The 23,019-nt window shown below is 31.9% G+C and overlaps 1 protein-coding gene across 1 annotated transcript; it reads left to right on the forward strand.

Annotated features, from left to right (window-relative positions):
- Nucleotides 1-490: 490 nt before the first annotated feature.
- LOC114403275 (E3 ubiquitin-protein ligase XBAT33-like) lies at nt 491-5,462 on the forward strand. Its single transcript, XM_028366118.1, has 10 exons — nt 491-865; nt 942-1,001; nt 1,374-1,445; nt 1,669-1,853; nt 2,130-2,290; nt 2,368-2,426; nt 2,509-2,555; nt 2,654-2,797; nt 3,978-4,069; nt 4,429-5,462. The coding sequence occupies exons 1-10, from the start codon at nt 689-691 to the stop codon at nt 4,968-4,970; spliced, it is 1,539 nt and encodes a 512-aa protein (XP_028221919.1). The 5' UTR covers nt 491-688; the 3' UTR covers nt 4,971-5,462.
- The last annotated feature ends 17,557 nt before the right edge of the window (nt 5,463-23,019 follow it).

A 23,019-nucleotide genomic window follows, 5' to 3' on the forward strand; every position in this document is an offset into this window, starting at 1 on the left:
AAAAAAAAAATATGATTGAACACGGAATCACGCTATCCACTTTAAGACCGCAGACCGCTCTCTCACTCTCTATAACAAATTTACATTTGAAAATGTTTTCTAATAAAAAATAATAAAAGACCTTTATAATACTTTTATATGGTCCATTTTATTTATTATTATTGAGAATCAATTGGCCGTGTGTCTCACGAATGTTTCCGTCTCCGTCCATTTTACTATGTTCACATTTCAAAACTAATTTTAAATTTCATAATCCGGGAATTATTTATTTTATATTCATCCGTTTTCAACAGAAGAAGGAAAATTAGATTGAGGATGGTGTGGATCCATTATCTAATAAGTCAAGCTGAACCGAGTCTTAAATAAGTTAAAAAATTTTCACAAGCGATTGCCAAATTATAATTTATGTATATAAAAAAATATTTATTAAAAGAAATAAACCTGGTAAATAAATCTAGTATTACTCTGACTTTAGGCTCGGCTGAGCAATGCTTGTTCACACCAAAAAGTTGATTAGTAAGGCGTAGCTTATTGATGGTTTTTTATGGGTTTTTTTTCCCCCCCATTTGGGGTGTTTGAGACAAAGACAAAAGACAAGAACAAGAAGCACCGAACAGAACAGAACAGAACACAACACAAGTTGCTTGAACCTTACACGTCACCATCGTTGCGTGTTGAGTGTTGAGAGATGGGAAATTCGTTCGGATGTTCGGCCTCCGGCGAAAGGCTGGTGTCGGCGGCGAGGGACGGCGACTTGGTGGAAGCGAAGATGCTTCTGAACTGCAACCCGTGTCTCGCCAAGTATTCTACTTTCGGTGGCCTCAATTCCCCTCTCCATTTTGCAGCTGCCAAAGGCCACAACGAGGTCCCTTTATTTCACTTTTTTTACATCTAATCCAACCCTTTAATTTATTTATTTTTCTCTGTTGGTTTTCTGTTAGATTGTGGCATTGTTGCTGGAGAATGGAGCTGATGTGAATTCCAGAAATTATTGTGGCCAGGTTAGACTTTCTCTATTTTCTTTTAGATTTTAATTTTATGAATATTGGTTTTGATTTGAAAATAAAAATAAAAATAAAAATTGCATCATGTGATTATAGATTGGTGAGATGGTTTATATTTAGTGCTAATTTTCTGTATTGGAGGATTCTGTTTTGTGTTTGGAAATTTGAATATACATTTTTCCATTTTGGGTAGGATTTTTTTCCATGAGGCAATTTGCTGTCTGTGAGGAAGCATGTATAGAGTGTGCATTTTGTAATAAGCAATCAGATCAATGGATCTGATGTCAATTCAATAGAAGCATGATAACATGAAGCTTTATTAGCTATACTAATTTGATAATATGGTTTGCATTGATCCTTGATTTGAAGACCGCATTGATGCAAGCTTGTAGATATGGGCATTGGGAGGTTGCACAGACACTTTTACTCTTCAGATGCAATGTGAGTCCTGTTATATTATACTTTCCTTTCCCCCTTCTTTCTATCTGAACTTTTTATAAGTTTTGCCCTATTTAATATAGCACGGAGATAACTTGGCATGGGGTTGATTTGAGAAACTACCTGCTAAGTGCAACTTGATTGCTTTGTTTGTATGTATTGTCTTCTTTTTACATGGTAAAAGTAGATTTCGAAAATCACTGGACTGTAGTCTATTAAATAACAGGTTATAAGAGCTGATTATCTTAGTGGGAGGACAGCTCTTCACTTTGCAGCTGTGCATGGGCATGTAAGATGTATTAGACTTGTTGTGGCTGACTTTGTACCAAGTGCACCTTATCAAGCTATACATGCTGGCACAGCTGTTGACAGGGGTGGTGGATCAAATGTGAAAGGCAAACATGAGCATAGGTACCCGCTTCCTTTTCATTATTTATTTCCCAAAACAAGATGTCACTGTGGTGAATTTTGTATGTTATAATTTACATTTGGCTAATAGGGTTGAATGACTGGTATGCTTTGACAGTACATAGTATGCCTTTTATTTTAATTTTATCAAGGGAATGATGACAATGAGATTTTGTTTGGAGTTTTTTGCTATTACTAGTGTTTTAAGGCCTGACTTTACTAGAGCTGTCATTTAGGTCTGTTATATTCTTGCAATTTATTTACTTTATTCCAGTGCAGTGCCCTTTCCAAGTTTGTAAATAAGACTGCTGATGGAGGAATCACTGCCCTTCATATGGCTGCGTTAAATGGGTACTTTGATTGTGTACAACTGCTGCTTGATCTTAATGCAAATGTGAATGCTGTGACATATAATTATGGCACATCAATGGATTTAATAGGTATGTCTTGTGTTTAATATGCTAAATATCTCTAGGTTGTTTTCCCCCTTCAACATAATTAATGTGATTTGATGTAGGGGCTGGAAGTACTCCATTGCATTATGCTGCTTGTGGAGGCAATTTAAAATGTTGTCAGGCAAGAATTGCTTTAGTTTTGATTGTGATATACCTTATGGTCATTTCTTTTTGAAACTGGAAATAATGTTATTCTTTATCAGATCCTTGTTGCACACGGTGCAAGTCGGCTGGCTTTAAATTGCAATGGGTAAGACATTGTAAGACTGTAAATAGGAATTTTTGCTCAAACTTTCACTTGCTTGGTAACGATTAACATTAATACAAATTTGAATTTTTTTCCCCTAGGTGGCTTCCTCTTGATATTGCTAGGATGTGGGGGCGTCATTGGCTTGAACAATTGCTGGCACCCAGTTCTGATGCCACAATGCCTACATTCTCTCATTCAAATTACTTGTCCTTGCCCCTTATGAGTGTGCTCAACATAGCTAGGTATTTTGCAATCCTCTATTTCTGTTTCTCCAAGTCAACCCAACTGTTTTTCATGTGGCAATCTATTTAGATAATGAAAATAACTGACAACTAGGAGAAGATAATGTATCTATTTATGGCAGATTATTGGGACCATAATTAGCCCATTGAAAAAAAAGTACTGTAATTTAGGTAAGCTATGAAAGTAGCACATATTATTCCCATCATCCCTCATTTAGATAAGAAAAGGAGGAGAACAAATAAGCAAGCATGCCTGAACTTGTGGCCCATCAATATGGAACCTTAATTTACTCCTCGCAATGAAAAAATGAATTATATGTTACAACTTATAACACAACCATTGTTAGACTTTAGTTCATTTTGTAGATAAAAAAATGGGATATCATGCTTTCTGAATTTCCATGGTTATTCCAAATGACACATCTATATTTGCTCTTTTATTGGTTTCTGTCTAATGTCAATATTCCACTCTTTGTGTAAATACCGCAGAAACTTTAGATTCTAGATTTTTATCATTAAAAATGTTTCAAATGAAGACAAGTGTAGTTGATGTTGCTGGGAGAGGATTTAGATTTTAAAAATTGCGAGGAAAATAAACTTGGTAGAATTTGTCTGTAGTTACCATTGGGAATTCTATGGAAGTTAAGGGTTGATGAAAGTATTTGGAAATAAAAGAATGTTTTGAGGGGTTATATTTTGATGAAGGAAATGAGTTAAATAAGCTAAGAAAAATAAAATAGTTCATTTAGTTGAATTGTGAATCCTAAGCCATTTCAAATGAGTGTAATTATGAGAAGTTGAACATTACATTGGAACTGTATAGACTGTTATAGTTGGCATTTGATGCTCCATCTGTGTTGATTTATAATTTAAAAATATTGGAAGTGGAATGAAAATTTGAAATGTCAATTGACATGAACTAATATTTTGAAAGTAAATTACTCTCTCCTATCTAGCATTTTGTGTTTACTACACAGACCTCTCCTTTATTGAAACTACAATTTTTTTTAAAAAGGTCTGCTACAATACAACTTAATCAAAATTGCTGTCTGACCTAGCCTGACAGATTTGTTAATTTAGATGTTAGCTCAAGGATATTTTGTAGTTAATTATTAAGAATAGGGGAAGACACATTCCTATGTTGAACAATGGAGCTAAGATTGATTTGAAATAACTGCAGAGAGTATGGATTGCAATCATCTACAGCCTCCTCTGATGAGATTGACTTTTGTGCTGTATGCCTGGAGAGGCCATGTTCAGTGGCTGCAGAAGGTATTATCTTATGAATATCTGTTTTTTTGCCTGCCTTCTGCATGTAAATATCTAATGAACAGCATCAGTTAAAAGCAGACCCAAATCTAGGTTCCTAAAGCAGTGATTATGTAAGGAGTAAGGACTACTTTCAAGAACCGAAAAATTACAGTCAGAAATATCATTTTATAAGAGTGTAATAAGCTAATATACCTTTGTGTGTGTGTGTGACCCCACTGAGGGGTGGGGTGTATCATCCTCTGTCACCATATTTTCACCCTTTTTCCTTGACAAATTTTCAAGATTCTGGTGTTAGAATTTGTATAAAGTATTCAGCTTTCCATAACAGCCAAAGTGATATCATTGGATTATACATGCAGGATGTGGGCATGAGCTTTGTGTAAGATGTGCACTCTATCTTTGCTCAACAAACAATGTTTCTTCTGAAATGGTTGGCCCTCCTGGCTCTATCCCTTGCCCCCTATGTAGACATGGAGTTGTCTCTTTTGTTAAGTTGCCAGGTTCCCAAGCAAAAGAAAATAAACTACATGTGTCTCTTGGCCTGTGTACCCCATGCATGCTACATCCACGTGACCTAGACAAGCCATCCCTTTCTCATACACCAGAGGTTGGAAGAAATCGTGTAGCTTCTGTTCCTTCGGAGATACTCTGCCCCGTCACTTGTAGTCCATTTCCATCTATGGCAATTCCCTTATGTACCTGCAATGATGGTCCATGTCCATCATTTGAACCCAGAGAAGTAGAAACACAGGATGGATTACCTCATCACTCTCAAGCATCAACAGTGGATCAGGATAAAATTGAAGGGCCAAGACTAGATAAAACAACCTGCTCTAGCATGTTTTGGGGTAGAAGAAGTTGCAGCAGGGAGCACCAATGCAATTCAGAAATAAATGCTTGACTCGCACCATGCTTGTACGACACATACAAGTGTCGTGGATACTGGGTACACTATAGATCAACAGGATCAGTCCACAATTTTCTTATTAACCAGCCTCAAATAGTGAAACTCGGGATCTCTCTAGAAGAGAAAAAACTGCTCTGCAGATCCTCTTGGCTGCTCAGGTTGTATGGTAGGTGATAGACACAATTCTGGCGTTTCAGCAACACAACCACCCTCTGGATATGTCCTTTTTCTGATATGTAGGGAGCGTGTGTGAAATTAGTTTCAGTTTCGTGAGATTTTTATTGTGATTTATTGTAATTGGATTTCATTTTATCCAGGAAAGTGTCTTCTTTAAGGGGAAAAGAATATCGTATGCTTTTTATAACATGTATGAAGTTAGGAGCATCTGTATATTATGCTTGTCATAAATTTTATAGGTTTACAAAGCACAAATTTGGGGACTGAAACTTGCTGATGCAGTTATAAATACCTGTTTTTTGTGGACTTGAGGGTTTCTCTTATCAACATTAACACTGCACTGCTAAAATACTACTCAAAAGTATGCTAGTGTAACTTTGCATATAATGAGTTTGTTCTTGCCATATTGGTTTCTGTAATGATCATTTTTATGATGATTATATAGTTGCTAATGCACAGCGGTCAACTCATTGTAACAGCTATCAGTTGGAGCTTTGGTTATAGGTTCTGTAAGCAGTAAGTCCTTGATGGGAGTGTCGAATTTGAGTCAAAATAAAACTATTTAATTACATGTAGTATAAGTCACAAGTTGGAGATTTTAATCATAACAAAGATCAAATTGAGTTTCTCAATTACAATTAAATAGGAGATTTTAATCATAACAAAGATCAAAATGCAACAGATATTCAATAATCAAATTATCAATTCCAAAAAAATAAGCCTGTGGTAGAATTTATCACGGTTATCAAAGGAATTTTAGTCCTGATAAAATTCTCGTTAATTTTGAATTTCAACTCGGAGATGACCTAAATTTCAATAACAAGCGAGAATATAAATTTACTAAACCTATATTTATCTCTAATTAAGTATGTTTACTAAAGTAATTAATGCACACCACTTATTGTATACCTCTGTATTTGGAATGCGGTAGAAAACTACGCATAGAAACTTAGTTAAGATACATAATAAATTTTAAAGGAGTTATTAGAATTATATATTCTATTATCATCACTGACCATATGATATCTTCACGACTTCTCGTTCTTATAACTAGCCTGACATAGTAATAGAGCGTTGGATAGAGATTTAGCTACAAGAGACTCACTAAGATGAAATGAAATGACGCCATATATCCTGGATTTTACTCCTCGAACATACTTTATATATGAAGAAGAAAAAAAAAGAATTATAATCATTTATTAAAAATTAATGAAATAAATTTTAACATGTCTATAATTTGTTATATATGCACATGATCTCTTTTAGTGGAGTCAAATTGACATATCTCACCTTCAATCAGTCTCCTTTCCGTGCAAAATATGCAATAAATTTTAAAGTGTGTCTTTAATTAGATTGGTCAAAAGTGGGTAAAGTAAAGAATCTTTCGCAAAGAATAATTCACAACATATGGGCAAGAATTTTAGTTCAAGTGAAATAAAGTTTTTTGAGTAACTGAATTTTATATATGCGTAATTGACTTACACTTTATGGATTCGAAACTCACTTTGTAGTGGATGAGAAGAAACAAAGAAAAAACTGAAATTGGAGAATAACTTTAGAAAGAAAATTTTAAAATTATGTTTGTTAAAGTTAGTTTTTCTTTCTTATTTCTTTTCATTTTTTCAAGGAGAAACTTTTAAATTATATTTTTTTTTTCATTTTCTACATCCATTATATAAGCTTTTATCTGTTTTAGAATTTAATGACTGTGAAAGCGAGAAGTTTGGTGTCCCAAACACGGTAAGGCAAAAGGAAATGGATTTCGCCTTTCTGTTCGCAAGTACCCGGCATAGATAAGTTAATAGGTTGCTTAAGGTAAATAATATACTTATATCTCAAAAGGATAAAAAGACGTGAGTTTAATTATTATTTAATAATTTTGTTGGTGGATAATCTATAAATATTTCTATGAGCGTTTTTTAAATATTAAAATTTATCGCAATACTGATAAGTTCTGTTAAAAATCCAACACACCTAAACTTTATTATCAACCATAAGCATAGATAAGTTAATACTACCATGGTTCTAAAATTAAAGTTTTAGTCTTCTTTTTATTACAAAATTATTAATATGTTAAAAATTTCAAATCTAATTAATTACTATTTTTCTTTTATACTTCTATTTAAAATAATTAAATTTAATCTTTACAAGAATTATTGTAGTTACAACTTTTTTAAATAACATTTCAGCAAAAAATAGATGACATTTACATTTTATATTAAATGAGGTTATTTTTAACGGAATACTTTTAATCTGACTGCACTAATCTTAATCTGATGACACCGGGTGCTCTATCAAAAAAAGAATAAAGGCCTTGCCGATTTTAATAAAACATATTTAAGATAAGGGCCTACGTTTAATACTTGGATTGTATTTCAAACAGAATTATCTGTTATTCCAAAAGAAGAATAAAAGCCAGTATAAAAAAGAAAAAGAAAAAAGAATAAAAGCCTGGCAAAGAATGTTAGTGAAAAAACAAAATAAACATCTCCACACTAGGTGAAAAACATAGAAGAACCATGATAGTGGAATAATAATAAATATAATCCAAGTTATCAGTTCCTTATAATGCGTGTGGATCAACAATTTTGAAAATTTTGACTATTGTCATGCCCATTCAATAATCAAAAGCTGGGCCTTACTTTTGCACTATTTATTTTTTTCTAATTATACCGTCCTTTTTGATATAAATTTTGTTTTTCTTTTCACCATGACAGCACCTATTCAAATAAGTAATAACCCCATCCTCCTTTATCCTTCATTTACTTTTTTTCGGAAATCTCCCCCTATTGCTCCACCTCATTTTCTCACACAAGTCTGCTGCACCCTTTCACCATCACAAGTCACGACCCTCCCCTTCTCCTTTCTCGCAATTCTCTAGTTAGTGTGGCAACTCTATTTTTTTTCCTTCTATTTATCAGAATTCAGAAACTAGTTTCTAAAATTATACAAATGTATTAAAAAAATCTAATTTCCTTAATACTTTGAAATGTGTTTTGAAAATTACTTTCCAAAAAAAAAGTGCGGGATTGTAGTTATTAGCACGTAGAAAAAATGCAAAAGAAAATTCGGTACAAAATTCCTATGATACAATTGAGATTTCAGAAGCCTAATAGTATTATTGAGCCCAATTGAGTAAGATAGTACAAATACGTCTTAAGTTAGTTATTTTACATGGTTTGAAGTTAGCCTCGAGTGATAGTGATGAGGATGTTGGGTATTACTGATTCTCTGGAGTGAAATGAATCCGTGTTAGAAATATGCAACAATTATTGCATCCATTAAACATAATTTTCGTTGCCCTTGTTGGCCAGTGTAACTTGGTCATTCTTTGTGAGAAGGAAACCATTGTGCGAATTTTATGTCTAAGCTTGGTCCAAATTCTAGGTTGGACTTTCATTTTGTGCATAGAGCCCCAAATAATCTTTGTCCTTTTCTGCTGGCTCACGCTTCTGAGATTGTAAGTTTGCTCCTTCTTAACTATTTTGCCTTTCTTTTAATGAAACAAAAAAAAAAAAACGTCGTAAGTTGTCTTTTATTTATAAAAAAATAATTTTATATTATAAATTCGGAGATCAATTATATTAGCGTTCCTTTTTCTCTCATTGAAAGCGTACTCCACACACACACTCTACCATTACAACTAATTAAAAAAATATTTTCACCATAAAAAATCAATTATTTCAAATTACTTTTGTACCTTTATTTTTATACTTGATCTTCTTAACTATGTATCACTTTCAATATATCATATTTTATCTCTATCTTTAAATGGAAATTCAATAGTTTTTTTTTTATAAGAAAATGTTAATAATTAAAAATAATCTTAGCCACAGCTTCAAATTTAAACTGTTATAAAAACGTTAAAACTATTTATTATAATTTTTCCTTTACGGATAATTTATACTAGTACAATGAAAATATTTATCTATTATAAATTTTAATTATATAACAATAAATATTTAGTACTATTAGAGTAAAATATACTAATTTTAGTTTAAAATGGTTTTAGGCTTTATCCATATAATGGGCCTTTAGGCAATTATTAACAATAAATATTAACTTTGAACATCATTACTAACTAACCATGCTTACCTGTTAAAGGATTGAGTCTAGTAATTGTTAGGCAATTATTAACACATTTTTCAATGAGTGATCAACTTTGTTTTGCGACCATTGCGATTCACTTTTTCTTTGAAGAATTTCTTCCTGGTCAAAGGACAAGACAACAATTTAGACCTTCCTCCCTCACCCTTTTTGTTTTTTCCTTTTACTCTTCGTCTTATCTACTCCAACACGAACGTCCAAGACGTTGTACTTAAGCTTTATTTTGAATTACAAAAATAATACCTTATTTTCAAAAATTTATATGGAAAAAGGTAAATAGTCAAAAGTAAATATTACTATTTTTATAATATGAAAAATAACATAAAAATATAATGACATTCTTATGATTAAAATATAAAAAAATATTTTCTTAAAATAAGTAATCCATCGTTTTTTCATTGATAAAAACTATTATCATATTATTTTATTCTATTTTTGTCATTTTACCTTTCATACTTCTATCTATGATTACTATTATATTAGTCTTGGATGTGTGTTTTCAAAATTAATTTTAGATTAATGTGATTTTAAAGAATTGATTTTAAGTAAACGTGAATTTAAAATAACATGATTTTTGTTTGCAAGTATTGAAAAATTGATTAATATTAAGAATGTTGTTTGAAAACTTATCGTCAAAATTGATTTTAAGTATGTAATTACTAAAATAAGTTTTAGCTTTGTGTGAACATTTTTTGTACAATAAATAATTATAACCTGTGAGCAATAGTTCAACATAGAATTACGGCCAAAAATTAAAAACAAGACATTTCATAACTAAATTACTAATTTGGCACTTGGCGGTGAAAAGGTTAAATTACTAAAAAGTAATTTAAAAACAATATGACTAGTAATTGTCGCAAGTCCTATTTTAAAGGTAATCGTGCGCTATCTTCATTCTTCACCGGCAACAACTGCATTTTCTGTTATATTTTTCTTTAAAAACCGTTCTTATGAAGGCTGTTGTAAGTGAACGCAAGAGTGAGGGTAGCAGGGTTAAAAGGAAAGGGTAAAAGTGAGAATATACACATCAGCAAGATAAAATTAATTCTTCTGACTAATGCAGAAGCAACTCGTAGTAGAATCAAGTGGAAGTTGTGCTCTCTTCTTTACACCCAAATATCTAAAAAATGATAAAATTGTTAGTAATTTTGGGTCATTTATATATATATATATATATCACATAATTAAATGAGGTAAGGTTATTATATATCACATCAAAAGATGAGTTTTTTATTTGATATATTTTTATTATCAATGTTTGAATATTACAACAAGGATAACATTAGTTATTAATGGTGCACTAGATATCTTGAGACGAGATATATCATTATTTAAATGCATTGATGATTGTTATGTGAGTTTATTGTGTTATTTGTTTTGATCTTTTCAGTTATTGCTTATATATCTCCTAATCTGAGTTCGATTCTGGTTCTTAATGGTACAAATTTTAAGGACCGGAAAGAGAACATGTAAATTGTTCTTGGCTGCATGGATTTAGACCTTGCGTTAAGATTGAAAAACCCCTTTCTCCTACGGATTCTAATGCCTCTGAACAGAGAAAACTTCATGAGAAGTTGGATCACTCAAATCGCATGAGTCTTATGATCATTAAACGTGACATTCCTGAGGTCTTTAGGGGCACTGTTTCAAATGATATAACTAGTGTCAAAGAATTTCTTGCTGAGATAGAGAAGCGTTTTGCAAAAAGCGATAAGGCGGAAACAAGTACTCTCATTTAGAACTTGATTTCCATGAAGTATCAATGAAAAGGAGATGTCATGGAATACATTATGGGAATGTCAAATATTGCTTCAACATTAAGGGCACTAAAGCTTGAGCTATCAGAAGACTTTATTCGTTTAGTGCTAATTTCTCTACATTCACAGTTTAGTCAGTTTAAGATCTCTCTTATATTTCATAGTGTGTGCAAGAAAAGGAAAGGCTGAAGCAAGAAAGGATTGAAAGTGTTCATGTTACGAGTACCTCTAAAGACAAGGGCAAACAAACAAGGACTGAGGAGCCCAAGAATGAAACTGCTAAGGGTCCAGCACAAAAGAAATCTAGGTGACAACTGTTTCTTTTGCAGTAAGCCTGGACATGTAAACATGTAAAGAAGAAATGTACCAAATATCATGCTTGGGGTGCATATCTTTCTTACTTTGGTCTATTCTTAGGTCAATTTAGTTTTAGTACCTAGAAACACTTGGGAGTTAGATTCTGGTGCCACTACTGACATCAGTGTTTCAATGAAGGGTTGCCTAAGCTACTGGAAGCCAATTGATTCTGAAAGATGGATCTATGTTGGAGATTGCAAATCGGTGGAGGTGGAAGCTATAGGGCATTTTAGATTATTATTATGATTGGTTTTTATTTGGATTTGAAAAACACTTTTGTTATACTGTCATTTAGACAGAATTTGGTTTCAGTTTCTTATTTGAACAAATTGGGTTATTTGTGTTCATTTGGAAACAATGTGCTTAGGTTGTCTTTTAATTCAGTAATTGTTGGAACTGGTTCACTTTTGGCTTATGATAATCTATATTTACTTGATATTGTAGCTTCCTATGGTGAATCCTTTAATGCGAAATTGTGTGGTACTAAGCATAGAATTAATAATACAAACTCAGGCATAAGCGCTTAGGTCACATTTCTAAGAACAGAATTGAACGACTTATGTCAAACGAAATTTTGGATTCCATTGATTTCACAAGCTTTGATGTTTGTGTTGAATGTATTAAAGGTAAACAGATCAAAAGTAAGAAATTAGGTGCATATAGAGCTACAGATGTCTTGCAATTGATACATACAGACATTTGTGGGCCATTTCATACACCTTCATGGAATGGTCAACAATATTTTATATCATTCATAGACGATTACTCCAGATATACATACTTGTTTCTTATACATGAAAATTCACAATCTCTAGATGTGTTCAAAACATTTAAAGTTGAAGTTGAAAATCAACTCAACAAAAGAATCAAGAGTGTCAAATCTGACAGTGGTGGTGAATACTATGGTAGATACGACGGTTCAGGTGAACAACGTCCTGAGCCTTTTGCCAGGTACCTAGAGGAATGTGGAATCGTCCCACAGTACACCATGTCGGGGTCACCTAGCATGAATAGTGTGGCTGAAAGACGAAACATAACTCTTAAGGATATGATAAGAAACATGATTTGTCATTCTAACTTACCAGAGTCACTTCGGGGAGAGGCACTAAAGACTGCAACTTACATTCTAAATAGAGTGTCAACCAAGGCAGCTGCCAAAACACCTTATGAGCTTTGGGTTGGGCGAAAGCCTAGTCTGAAATATTTTCATGCATGGAGATGTCCAACTGAGGCAAAGCCTTATACGTCAAATGAAAGGAAATTGGACTCTCGAACAGTAAGCAACTACTTTATTGGTTATTATGAAAGATCTAGGTTATAAATTTTATGATCCCAAATTAAAGATACTTTTTGAGACGAAAATCTCCATATTCTTTGAGGATATTGAGTTTGAGGGAAAGAATAAGGTTAGAGACTTTGTCTTAGAGGAAGAATCGGTAACAATTCCAGAACTGATTCATGCAGTTGCTTTTGATAAAGCAAAAGCGGAACCTCTACAAGATTTTGTTATTGAATCCCCCACTCAAGATAATTTGGTCGTTCATGAAGAACAAAACTCAAGATCCTCAAGAATCTATGCTTCATGAGCTAGTACCTTTGCGAAGATCTACAAGGAAAAATGGAAGTGTTATTCCAGATGATTATGTGGTATTTCTCTAGGAACATGAGAAAAATAATGCTATGATGGAAGATGACCTAGTCAACTTCCATCAAGCCATGCAAGATTCTAACCCAGAAAAGTGGATTGAAGCAATGAATAAGGAGTATAATTTCATGCAAGACAACAAGGTTTGGGAACTTGTCCCATTACCAGAAGGTGTGAAACCCATTGGTTACAAATGGATATTTAAGACCAAGTAGGATTCCAAAGGTAATGTGGAGAGGTATAAGGCTCGTCTTGTGGCGAAGGGCTATACCCAAAAGGAAGGGGTTGACTTTAAAGAGACTTTCTCTCCAGTTTCATCGAAAGACTCTTTTAGGACAATCATGGCTCTTGTTGCACATTATGATTTGGAGCTTCATCAAATGGATGTCAAGACGACATTTCTCAATGGCAACATTGATGAGACAATTTATATGGTGCAACCAAAAAACTGTGTCAGGAGACCCAAAGAATATGGTTTGCAAACTGACAAAATCCATTTATGGGCTAAAACAAACATCTCATCAATGGTACCACAAATTTCATCAAGTAATTCTCTCATTTGGTTTCAAGATGAATCTTGTTGATGATTGTGTGTATCACAAATTCAGTGGGAGCAAGTACATTTTCTTGCTCTTATATGTTGATGACATACTGTTTGCCACTAATGATATAGGCATGTTGCACAAAACCAAGAGATTTCTATCAAGAAACTTCGAAATGAAAGATCTTGGTGACGTCTCCTTTGTATTATGAATTTAGATACACCAAGATCGATCTCAGGGTATTTTAGGATTATCACAAAGGAGATATATCGAAAAGGTACTTAAAAGGTTTGGCATGTAGGAATGTAAATTCGGGGATACTCCAGTTACTAAGGGAGACAAGTTTAGTTTCAAACAGTGTCCAAAAGGAAATTTGAAAATTCAGGAAATACAGAAGATTCCATATGCATTAGCTGTTGGGAGTTTGATGCATGCTCAAGTATGTATGCGTCCGGATATAGCATACATAGTTGGGGTATTAGGCAGATATTTAAGCAATCCAGGAATGAATAATTGGAAAGCAACCAAAAGAATTATGAGGTATTTGAAGAAAACAAAGTATTATATGCTCACATACAAGAGGTCAGATCAGTTGGAGATCACTAGGTATTCTGACTCGGATTTTGCAGGATGCCTAGAGAGTTTGAGATCCACTTCAGGTTACATTTTCATGTTAGTCAATGGTGCAGTTTCTTGGCGTAGTGCCAAGCAAACCCTTACTACTTCATCCATTATGGCGGCAGAATTTGTGGCATGCTATGAGGCATCAAATCATGGAATATGGCTGAAAAATTTTGTCATAGGGCTACAAATTGTAGAAGGAATTGAAAGACCACTTAGGTTATATTGTGACAATAAATCAGTTGTATTGTATTCTAACAACAATAGGAGCTCGACCAAGTCAAAACATATTGACATCAAGTTTCTAGTTGTTAAGGAAAGGGTACAGAGTGGACAAATTTTCATAGAACACTTAGGGACAAATTCCATGATAGCAGATCCTCTTACTAAAGGACTTCCACCCAAGGTCTTTTATGAGCATGTTGCTCACATGGGTGTTTTACATTTTGAGGAATCTTTGGTTTAGTGAGAGTTAGTCACTTTTATGTATTTTATGTTCTATGTTAGATTTTATGTATGCTACATTGACTTTTGGATATATTTGGTTATATATATGTGGTTTATTATTCAGTTATTACACCTTGTACATTAAGGTTATTAAATGATCTCATCGAGGTAAAGTAGGACCAGTTGAAAATAGACGTGTAGAGACTACCTTCACGTAATTTTCATGCTACACATTTCATGATGAGTCTATGTCATTTGATTTTGTCAGCATTAGTGATCATTGATGGGCTTAGTTGTGATTGATACAATGAAAATTGTTTTAATTCTACGTGCGGATGTAATCAATGGACAAGATTTTTGGAATATGCTCAAGGCATGTAATGACAAATTTTGAGCTCATAAAATCTAACACATTCATAAGGATATAATGATATATATATATTTGTGACCATTGAGAGATTGTTAGCAATTTTGAGTCATACATATATATATCACATAATTGAATGAGTTAGGGTCATTATATAATTAGTCAAAATATTAATGTGGTCTAATCAATATAAAAGTATGGCTAAGGGCATATATGTCATGAAAGACTAATTATGTAGATACAATCAGTGATATTATACTTTGATAAGGGACCAAATTATAATTATCAAATTTGGGATAACTGATAGCGATTACCATTATAAGAGGTTATGGTCCGTTTGTAGAGAACAACAGGTACAATTTTTCTTTTCTCTTTATCCCATTAGAAGAGAAAAATTCAGAGGAAGAACATAAAAAAGACTCTCTATATTTGGAATATCATAAAATCAATCTTCTGATGAACCTTTCATCATCATTCCATTATGGCTCATCCAGATACGCTTCCATATTTAATTTTTATCATGATTTTGAGTATGAGAACATAAAGAGGTTCTATTCATCTTTGTACAGTAATTTCTTTCTACATGAATAGAATGCATGTGATTAGGTTTGATGATTGTATGCTAGAATCAAATTAAGCTAATTGATTGAATCCCAACATTTGAAATTGAATCTCAACAAAAATTACATTTATCTTCACGTTTGACGGCTCCAAACATCAAACCAAACAAACCAAACAGTATCTTAATCTTCTTCTCATGTTTATGATGTTTGTTGTGAAGTGTACGTGTTGACCAAACATTTATTCTTCATGTAACTTAATGTATTATTTAGCTTATTAATATTATAAATCATATTTATTGGTGAAAATTATCTTTCAAATTATGAGTATATATAACTTAAATCATTCAATTCAATTTTATTTTAGAATAAAGTTTAAATTTATAATACAATTATTTTTTCTATGAATTATGATTTTATTAATTAAAATTAATTAACTTAACTGTTTCATTATTTTTAATAGATTAATTTTTTGTTTTTATTTTTATATATAAAAAAGAGTAGAGGTAGTATTAATTATCAATTTAAACTGTAAACAAACATCCGGCATTTAATGAAAGAAATTGCAGAAGAGATATATTATTAATATCATGTGAGGTTGATTTACTGGTGAGTAAAATGAACAACAACAAAAATAGTAAGGTGATTTACTGGGGAGTAAAATGATGAAATGATGATTGCAGTGTAGGTTGATGATTAATAATAACGAAAGAGATAGCCAAAATAATTACTAACTACAGTGGTTGGCGCCGGTAGTAGTCAAAGGAGTACAATTACGATATGATGATCATTCACAACAAATGCTGGGTGCGGTGCCATTAAATTTTCGACAATAGTACTGCGTAGCTTCTAGTTAGGGTGGCTGTAAAAGTGTCAGGCTCCAAATTGCTATTACACATTTGGGAGTTATATATATATATATATATATATATATATATTATAAGGGTGTATATTCTTCAGATTAATGATGTATAAATACCTCTATATTATAAACATTGTATCAATACTTATTTTTTTTATTTCTACCACCTTATAATATCTATCTTATTTATACTTCTCTTTAGCCTATAAAAAAACTTACACTTCTTTATCTTTATTTTTATGCATGTATTTGTTACTTGGAAAGAGAGAAAAGACGGTGAAGAAGGCAACGATTTCAAAAAAAAGCATGCACGGTTTGGATGCGCAAAGGAGTAGGGGAATTTTAAAAAAATTATGTGGATCCCACGTCTTTGAACATCTTCTCTATTGTGAGAGAATCACGAAATTCCACTATTTTACTAACATTTCCCTTTCTTGTGTCCACATTTTATTAAGTATATGGACAAAATGATATTTCCAGTAACAATCTAATTTTTTCTATTTACTTAACAAAACACTTTTTATTCAAATATTTTTTCTTCATTTCACTCTATTTCTTTTATACCAAATCACCTCCCTTTTCATTAAAGGTGGAAATAGGTTAAATCGGTCTACATAAAGTTTGGTCTGGCATGACCTATTTAATTAAAAGGTTAGACTCAGACTTTTTTAAAAGCCTATTAGGTGTGTTATTTTTTATTTTTTGGTAAAAACAACTAGGAATATTAAAAATTTAATGTGAAGAAGACTTTTAAATAGACTTTTAAATAGGCTACCAGGTCATGCTAGGCTTTTAAAAAGGTCAGGCCGAACCAAAATAAAAGTCTTTGATAAGCTATAGGCCAGACTCAGGTCTCAAAATTAATCGTAGACTAGACTCAGGCCTTTTAAAGCCTCACATGCCTTTTCCCACCCCTACTTTTCATCTTATTTCTATTCTATTTCTCCTCTTTTCTTTTTCTCATATGCCTACTTTCTTTCCCTCTCTCTATTTTTTCTCTCCTTACCAAACACCACCCATTAAATAAAAAATAAAAAAATATTTTTCTCTCCCTACCAAACACAACCTATAGGTGTTAAAAACAGCATACTAAAATATAATTAAATAAATTTTTATTTCCTTAAATTAAAAATATTCTATTTTTATTTAAATGAAATTTCAAATAACACTTATTTGAAAAAATAATTTTTTTATAATTTTAATTTTATATCAATAAAAATCCAATATTCTACCAAACAATAAAATAAACAATACAATAATTAAAACAAATGGCATAATATTAAAATTATAATAATGAATAAATATATTTTTAATCCCTCCAAATATAATGTTCATTTTTAGTTCTCTATAAATAAATTGTCTCCTTGTTCATGCAAATGTGTCATTATGACAGTTATTTCCATAAACAAGAAACAAAAAACAAGTCATTTTTTTATGAAAGACGGTTATTTCCAAACAAGTTTATTTTATTTAAACCAACTTTTTAACTAACATTAAAAATGCAAACAAACAACTTTAATAATATTTTTTTAAAAAGAATGATATATTGCACTACTCTAACAAAATATTCCACCATAGATTCAGTACATTTGATTATGTTGAAATGTGAACAAATTTAAAGAGTGTCCTGCTCACAACTTTGTAAGCACATGTTGTGGTGTGTTTGTTTGTTTTTTTTTTTTTTTTGGAATGTGGTGTTTAATTTAGAAGATAAAAAAATTGAATTAAAGTAGATGGTAAAAAATGTAAGTCCCACTAAAAAAATATACAATTTTTTCTCCAATGTTATTTTCATCTTTCCTTATAAACCCACACAATTTTCCCTGTTCATCATATCCGAAGGTACCCCATAAGATGTCAGAAAAACCACAGTGGCAATTGATTTCCGATTCCAGAGAATGGTTTGCAATTGATTTGGGATTTTACAAGAACTAGTTTTGGGCAGAAAAGCATAGGGAAACGATAAAGATTCCACTTCAACTGCTAAGGGCCCCAACACATTACTGCGCAGTGGCAGTGCATTGCATGGTCTTATTTACAATACGTACTTCAATCCACCCTTTTAGTACACTGCTTCAACCAATTCTCATCGTTCCCACTTGAGTGCTCAGTACCTAACTATCTTATACATTATTATCAATCGTGGAGACTAGTGAAGAGTCAAGACAATTGAATTTGAATGTACATAAGAAAAAGTGATAGTGAATTCATATTTTGGGTACATCAAAAAATACACATCAATCAACTGTGAACAAAAGAAAAAATAGAATAGGAATCTCCCTTTCTTTCTTACTCTCTTGGCAATAAAGCAGAAATGGAAGCAGTCAGAATCAGAGACTTAATTTGGCCTCACTTGGCTTTGGTCACGCAATGTCATATCACACAATCTTTCTCAATTTTCCATTTTTGGGACAATTTTTTTCTTGCAGTTGAAAAATCCTCAGTTATCAAACTGAGGAAATATTTTCAAAGTCTAGAGACACTATTAGCGTACACGCTTCCATGAATCCCATGACTCTCTCAATCCCCATAAGATCATAAATATAACGCAGCACCAAACTCAATCTACCACATTTTTTAGAGAATGCCTTTATTTTGGTTATTTATTGCTTTAACTACAAAATCTGACGAATGCAAATGCAACTCACTGTGTATGCACAGGACATAGTCACATTCACATTAACATTAGCAGTGAAAATGTGAGTTGTAAGTGGTTGATGCTTATGTGTTTTGGCCTTTGGGGGGGCTTGGCTGGTTTGAACTGCATGCATATTCTGCATAACTTTCTTTCTTGGGAGTGTGATGACTCTGATTCTTTCTATTCCCTAGAAAATTACCCACTAATGTGAATTCACTTTCGGCCATGCACTAATGGCAACGACTTAAGAACGGGTGTTCTAAACAATTAAACACCATAGAAAGTGCTCTCGTGAAATTTCAAAACCTTGTTTTTTTGTTTTTTTGTAAAAGCTAAACATTGCATTAACAAAAAGGATAACCACAAGCAAATGAAATCCGAAGACAGTATGTATACAAAAAGAAACAGAACCTTGTCTAAACTACCAAAGAGAACAAACTCCTATAACCAGATCACGAAATCTATTGTCTAAGCTTTTAATATCAAAACCTTGTTTTGTTGATTCTGAGTGCGGGTCTTTGTATCATCATATGACTCAATTATGAGTTAGTGTGGGTAGGTCACGGGCCAGTTGCTTACGCACACATATTATAACCCTCTGTCTATAGTTATAAAAAAAACATGCAGCCAAATTATGAAAAAGTGACTAAGGTTTAGACCATAATGAAAACAAAGCTTGCACACCAAAGCAGGGGATAAATAAGAACAAGAAGAAATCCATTTAAAATTAGCAAAAGGAAACAGAAAAATTGACTGTATGATAATTTCAATTGAGTTTAAGTAGCTTAATTCTCAAATCAAGTCCCTGTAGCAAATGTTGAGTTTTTTTTAATGAACTTACGATTTCTATTCGCGGCTTCTTCTTTTTCTTAATGGTAAAGATTCAGGGTCAGATCAATGATAATTTTTTAGTTTAAAAGTTACTTTCAAATAAAAAACTGTTGGGCAATGTATCCCCGAATCTTCAAATTTGTAATAAAGAGCTAGGGAAGGGAAGGACAAATTCTTAAAACTAGTTTATCTCAGAACTCTTTTATATTTTCTTTATTGAAAATGGCTCAATTCATTTTTTAGAACGCTCATATAATCTTTTTAAAGCAGAGAAACACCATCCTAATAAGATGTGTTGCCTTTTATAAGTAAATATTTTTTGAGAGCTTTACCCTGTTAAGTGTAGTTCAAACTACACATAATTATTTGTACGCATCATATGCTACGTGTTAAAATAAAGTGGAAAAAAAAAACATGCATATAACAAGGAGTAAAACGCAGTAAAAAAAAATAAGGCGTAAAATGATATATTTTTATTAATGTACTATTTTTTTATTTATCAAATAACTTTAATTTGATTTTTTTTTCACTCCATTTTACTTCAACCAAAGAACCTTACTTTGTCACCTTTAAGTATATTTATCCTTTTTTCTTACACTGGCTGCCTGACTATAATTATTATAATGTGACCACGAACAACTTACTTAATTTCGTACCATGAGTTAGGATAAAAATTGTTGAAAACTGTTCAGATCGTCGTTTTATCCGCTGCAACTTCCTTTAGTGGAACGAACAGCTTTGTACCAAATAATATCGAATCAAACGTGAATATTCTATCTTATTTGAAAAATAATTTGAAAAGTGAAAAAAGTGAAAAAAGTGTGTGTTGCATATGAGGGATAAATAGCAGAAAGATTCAACTAATAGAACATAACCAAACCATATATAAACATGAGCAAATCATATATAAGGATCACACTTTAATTTAAAACTTTAAAACTCAAATCTATAAATTTTATCTTCATTTATATGAGCACTCAATATTCTTATTCTTACTCAATATGAAACTTTATCTCACATTTATATTCTAATGATCTTTTCTTTAAGTGTAAGTCTTTTTTTACATGGTAATCTCTCTCTCAAGTGAAAATTATTATTAATCTATGAGTATCCAATAGTAGTCCAAACTTAAGCCTAGTGGTCACGGCTTACATAACCATTATGCCTATGTCGTCTACATGCTCTTGATAGATTTTACTAGTTCAAACTGTTGACTAAGTTGAATCAACAACTCTGATATCAATTGTTAAGCATCTATAGGGTAAACACTAGAAATATTTAACCAATGAAATATAAGAAATCATACAAACAAATTTGTTATTATACTTAAATTCAAAATCTTAAGATTTAAATTTATGATTCTTATTCACCCTTGAAGCCCAATAAAATTGGATAATGGATGAAAAAATTATGTGCTTAATTACATAAAATTTTCATAAATTAAACTTCACTTTGTGTTATTTATAATTTTCCAATAAGTATTGATAAAAAATTCAACAATTGAGCTAATAAAAAAATATTATTTTTGTGCAAAAAAAAAAATTATATTCTGTGTTAAATAGTAATACAATTGCAACAGTAGATAAAATTAAATAAAAAGTATATAAATAAAGGTAAATTACATTCTTCTTTCTTAGGTTAATTTTTTATCTAGAAAATATGCTATATTTTATTTCAATATAAATAAACATGTTTTTAGCAAGTTCTTCTGATTATTTAAATTATTGAAATTAATTTAAACGTTTATCATGAAGTTCAGTATTAAACCCAAAACCGCGGTAAGAATTTAAGATTTCATTTCATGTACTAAGAGTTGCATACAAGAAGGAAAAATAAAAAAATAGAAAGACGCATGAGAGCTAGATTTGTTCTCATTTAGTTACTTGCTATTTTTGGATTTATATTGAAATAAATTAAAATATTATTCGATATATTACATTTTATCTGAAAAGGGAACATACAGATAATTTTTTCAAGAATTAAGGTGAAGATTATTTGAGCATGTTCTTTCTAATAGGAGAACTTAAATCTAGCTAAGTGCTAGTATGAAAGTTGAGTACATTATTCTATATGAAAATGATGAAATGTTATGCAATTTCCTAACTACAAGAAAGACGGCAATAATATTTATTATAATAAGCACATTAATTACAATTTACATGTATGACAACAATCAAAATGGCATTATCTGGATGGCTAAAACAAGTTGGCAGATAGCAGACTCACATGCAGCAGTAAATTGAACGTGGCAAAAAGAGAACACCAAAATTGAGGTCTAGAAAATAGTAAAGATCAAGAAAAACTGAGCCCTATAGTTAACATCATTTGTGCACAGGTTAACGAAAGTATTGTTATTCTTTATAATGCGAAGGGGGAATCAGAACTTTATTTTATAGACATTAAATTATTAATTGTGGGAGAGGTTGAAGACACAAGTGTGATCATCAATATTGTGTCATGTGATGGGCAGAAACTGGTAGCTTCCTGTCAAAACCAAATCAATGCAATGATAGTGACAACCATGAAGAACATATATAAGTGCAATCTGGTGCAGAATGGTTATAATGTTGAAGCCAAAGTTAATCGCAAGCAAAAGAGAAAGAAGAAAAAAAAAGTGAATTGAGATCGCGATGGATCAATGAAGCCAGGTTGGGAAGAATTTGCACAGGTGGTAGGAATGTTGTAAGCTTGATTAGTACAAGAAACTATTTGGGGTCTGATTATATTGTATTGAAAGTGATAGTTATTGTAAATGTTTCTACCTCGTCTGAGTTGCCACGATCAGGACCACCTCTAACTGAGGTTGTTATTATTGTTATAAGGTTTGGACCAGGTTTGTCTGTGCTGCAAACATTGGAGCTATGAGTTTTTAAAAATTAGATAAGCATGGTGTATAAATTTTCCCTTAGCTTTATAAGCTTTGATAAATATTCAAACCAAATTGCCTATTTTGAATTGGACAAACATTCAAATGTTAATTGAAAACGTTCTTTATCCAAAATGAATAATTAAATAAATCACAGTGGAAACAAGGGAAGTGGTTGCTTTGTGTATTCACAAGCGAAGAGTGAATTGGGGAAAAGGGTTGGAGTAATATTGCTTTATGCAGCAGAAGAAGTATGTAGAGGGACC

Source organism: Glycine soja, chromosome 20, assembly GCF_004193775.1.
Source record: "Glycine soja cultivar W05 chromosome 20, ASM419377v2, whole genome shotgun sequence".
NCBI classification, from domain to species: Eukaryota; Viridiplantae; Streptophyta; class Magnoliopsida; order Fabales; family Fabaceae; genus Glycine; species Glycine soja.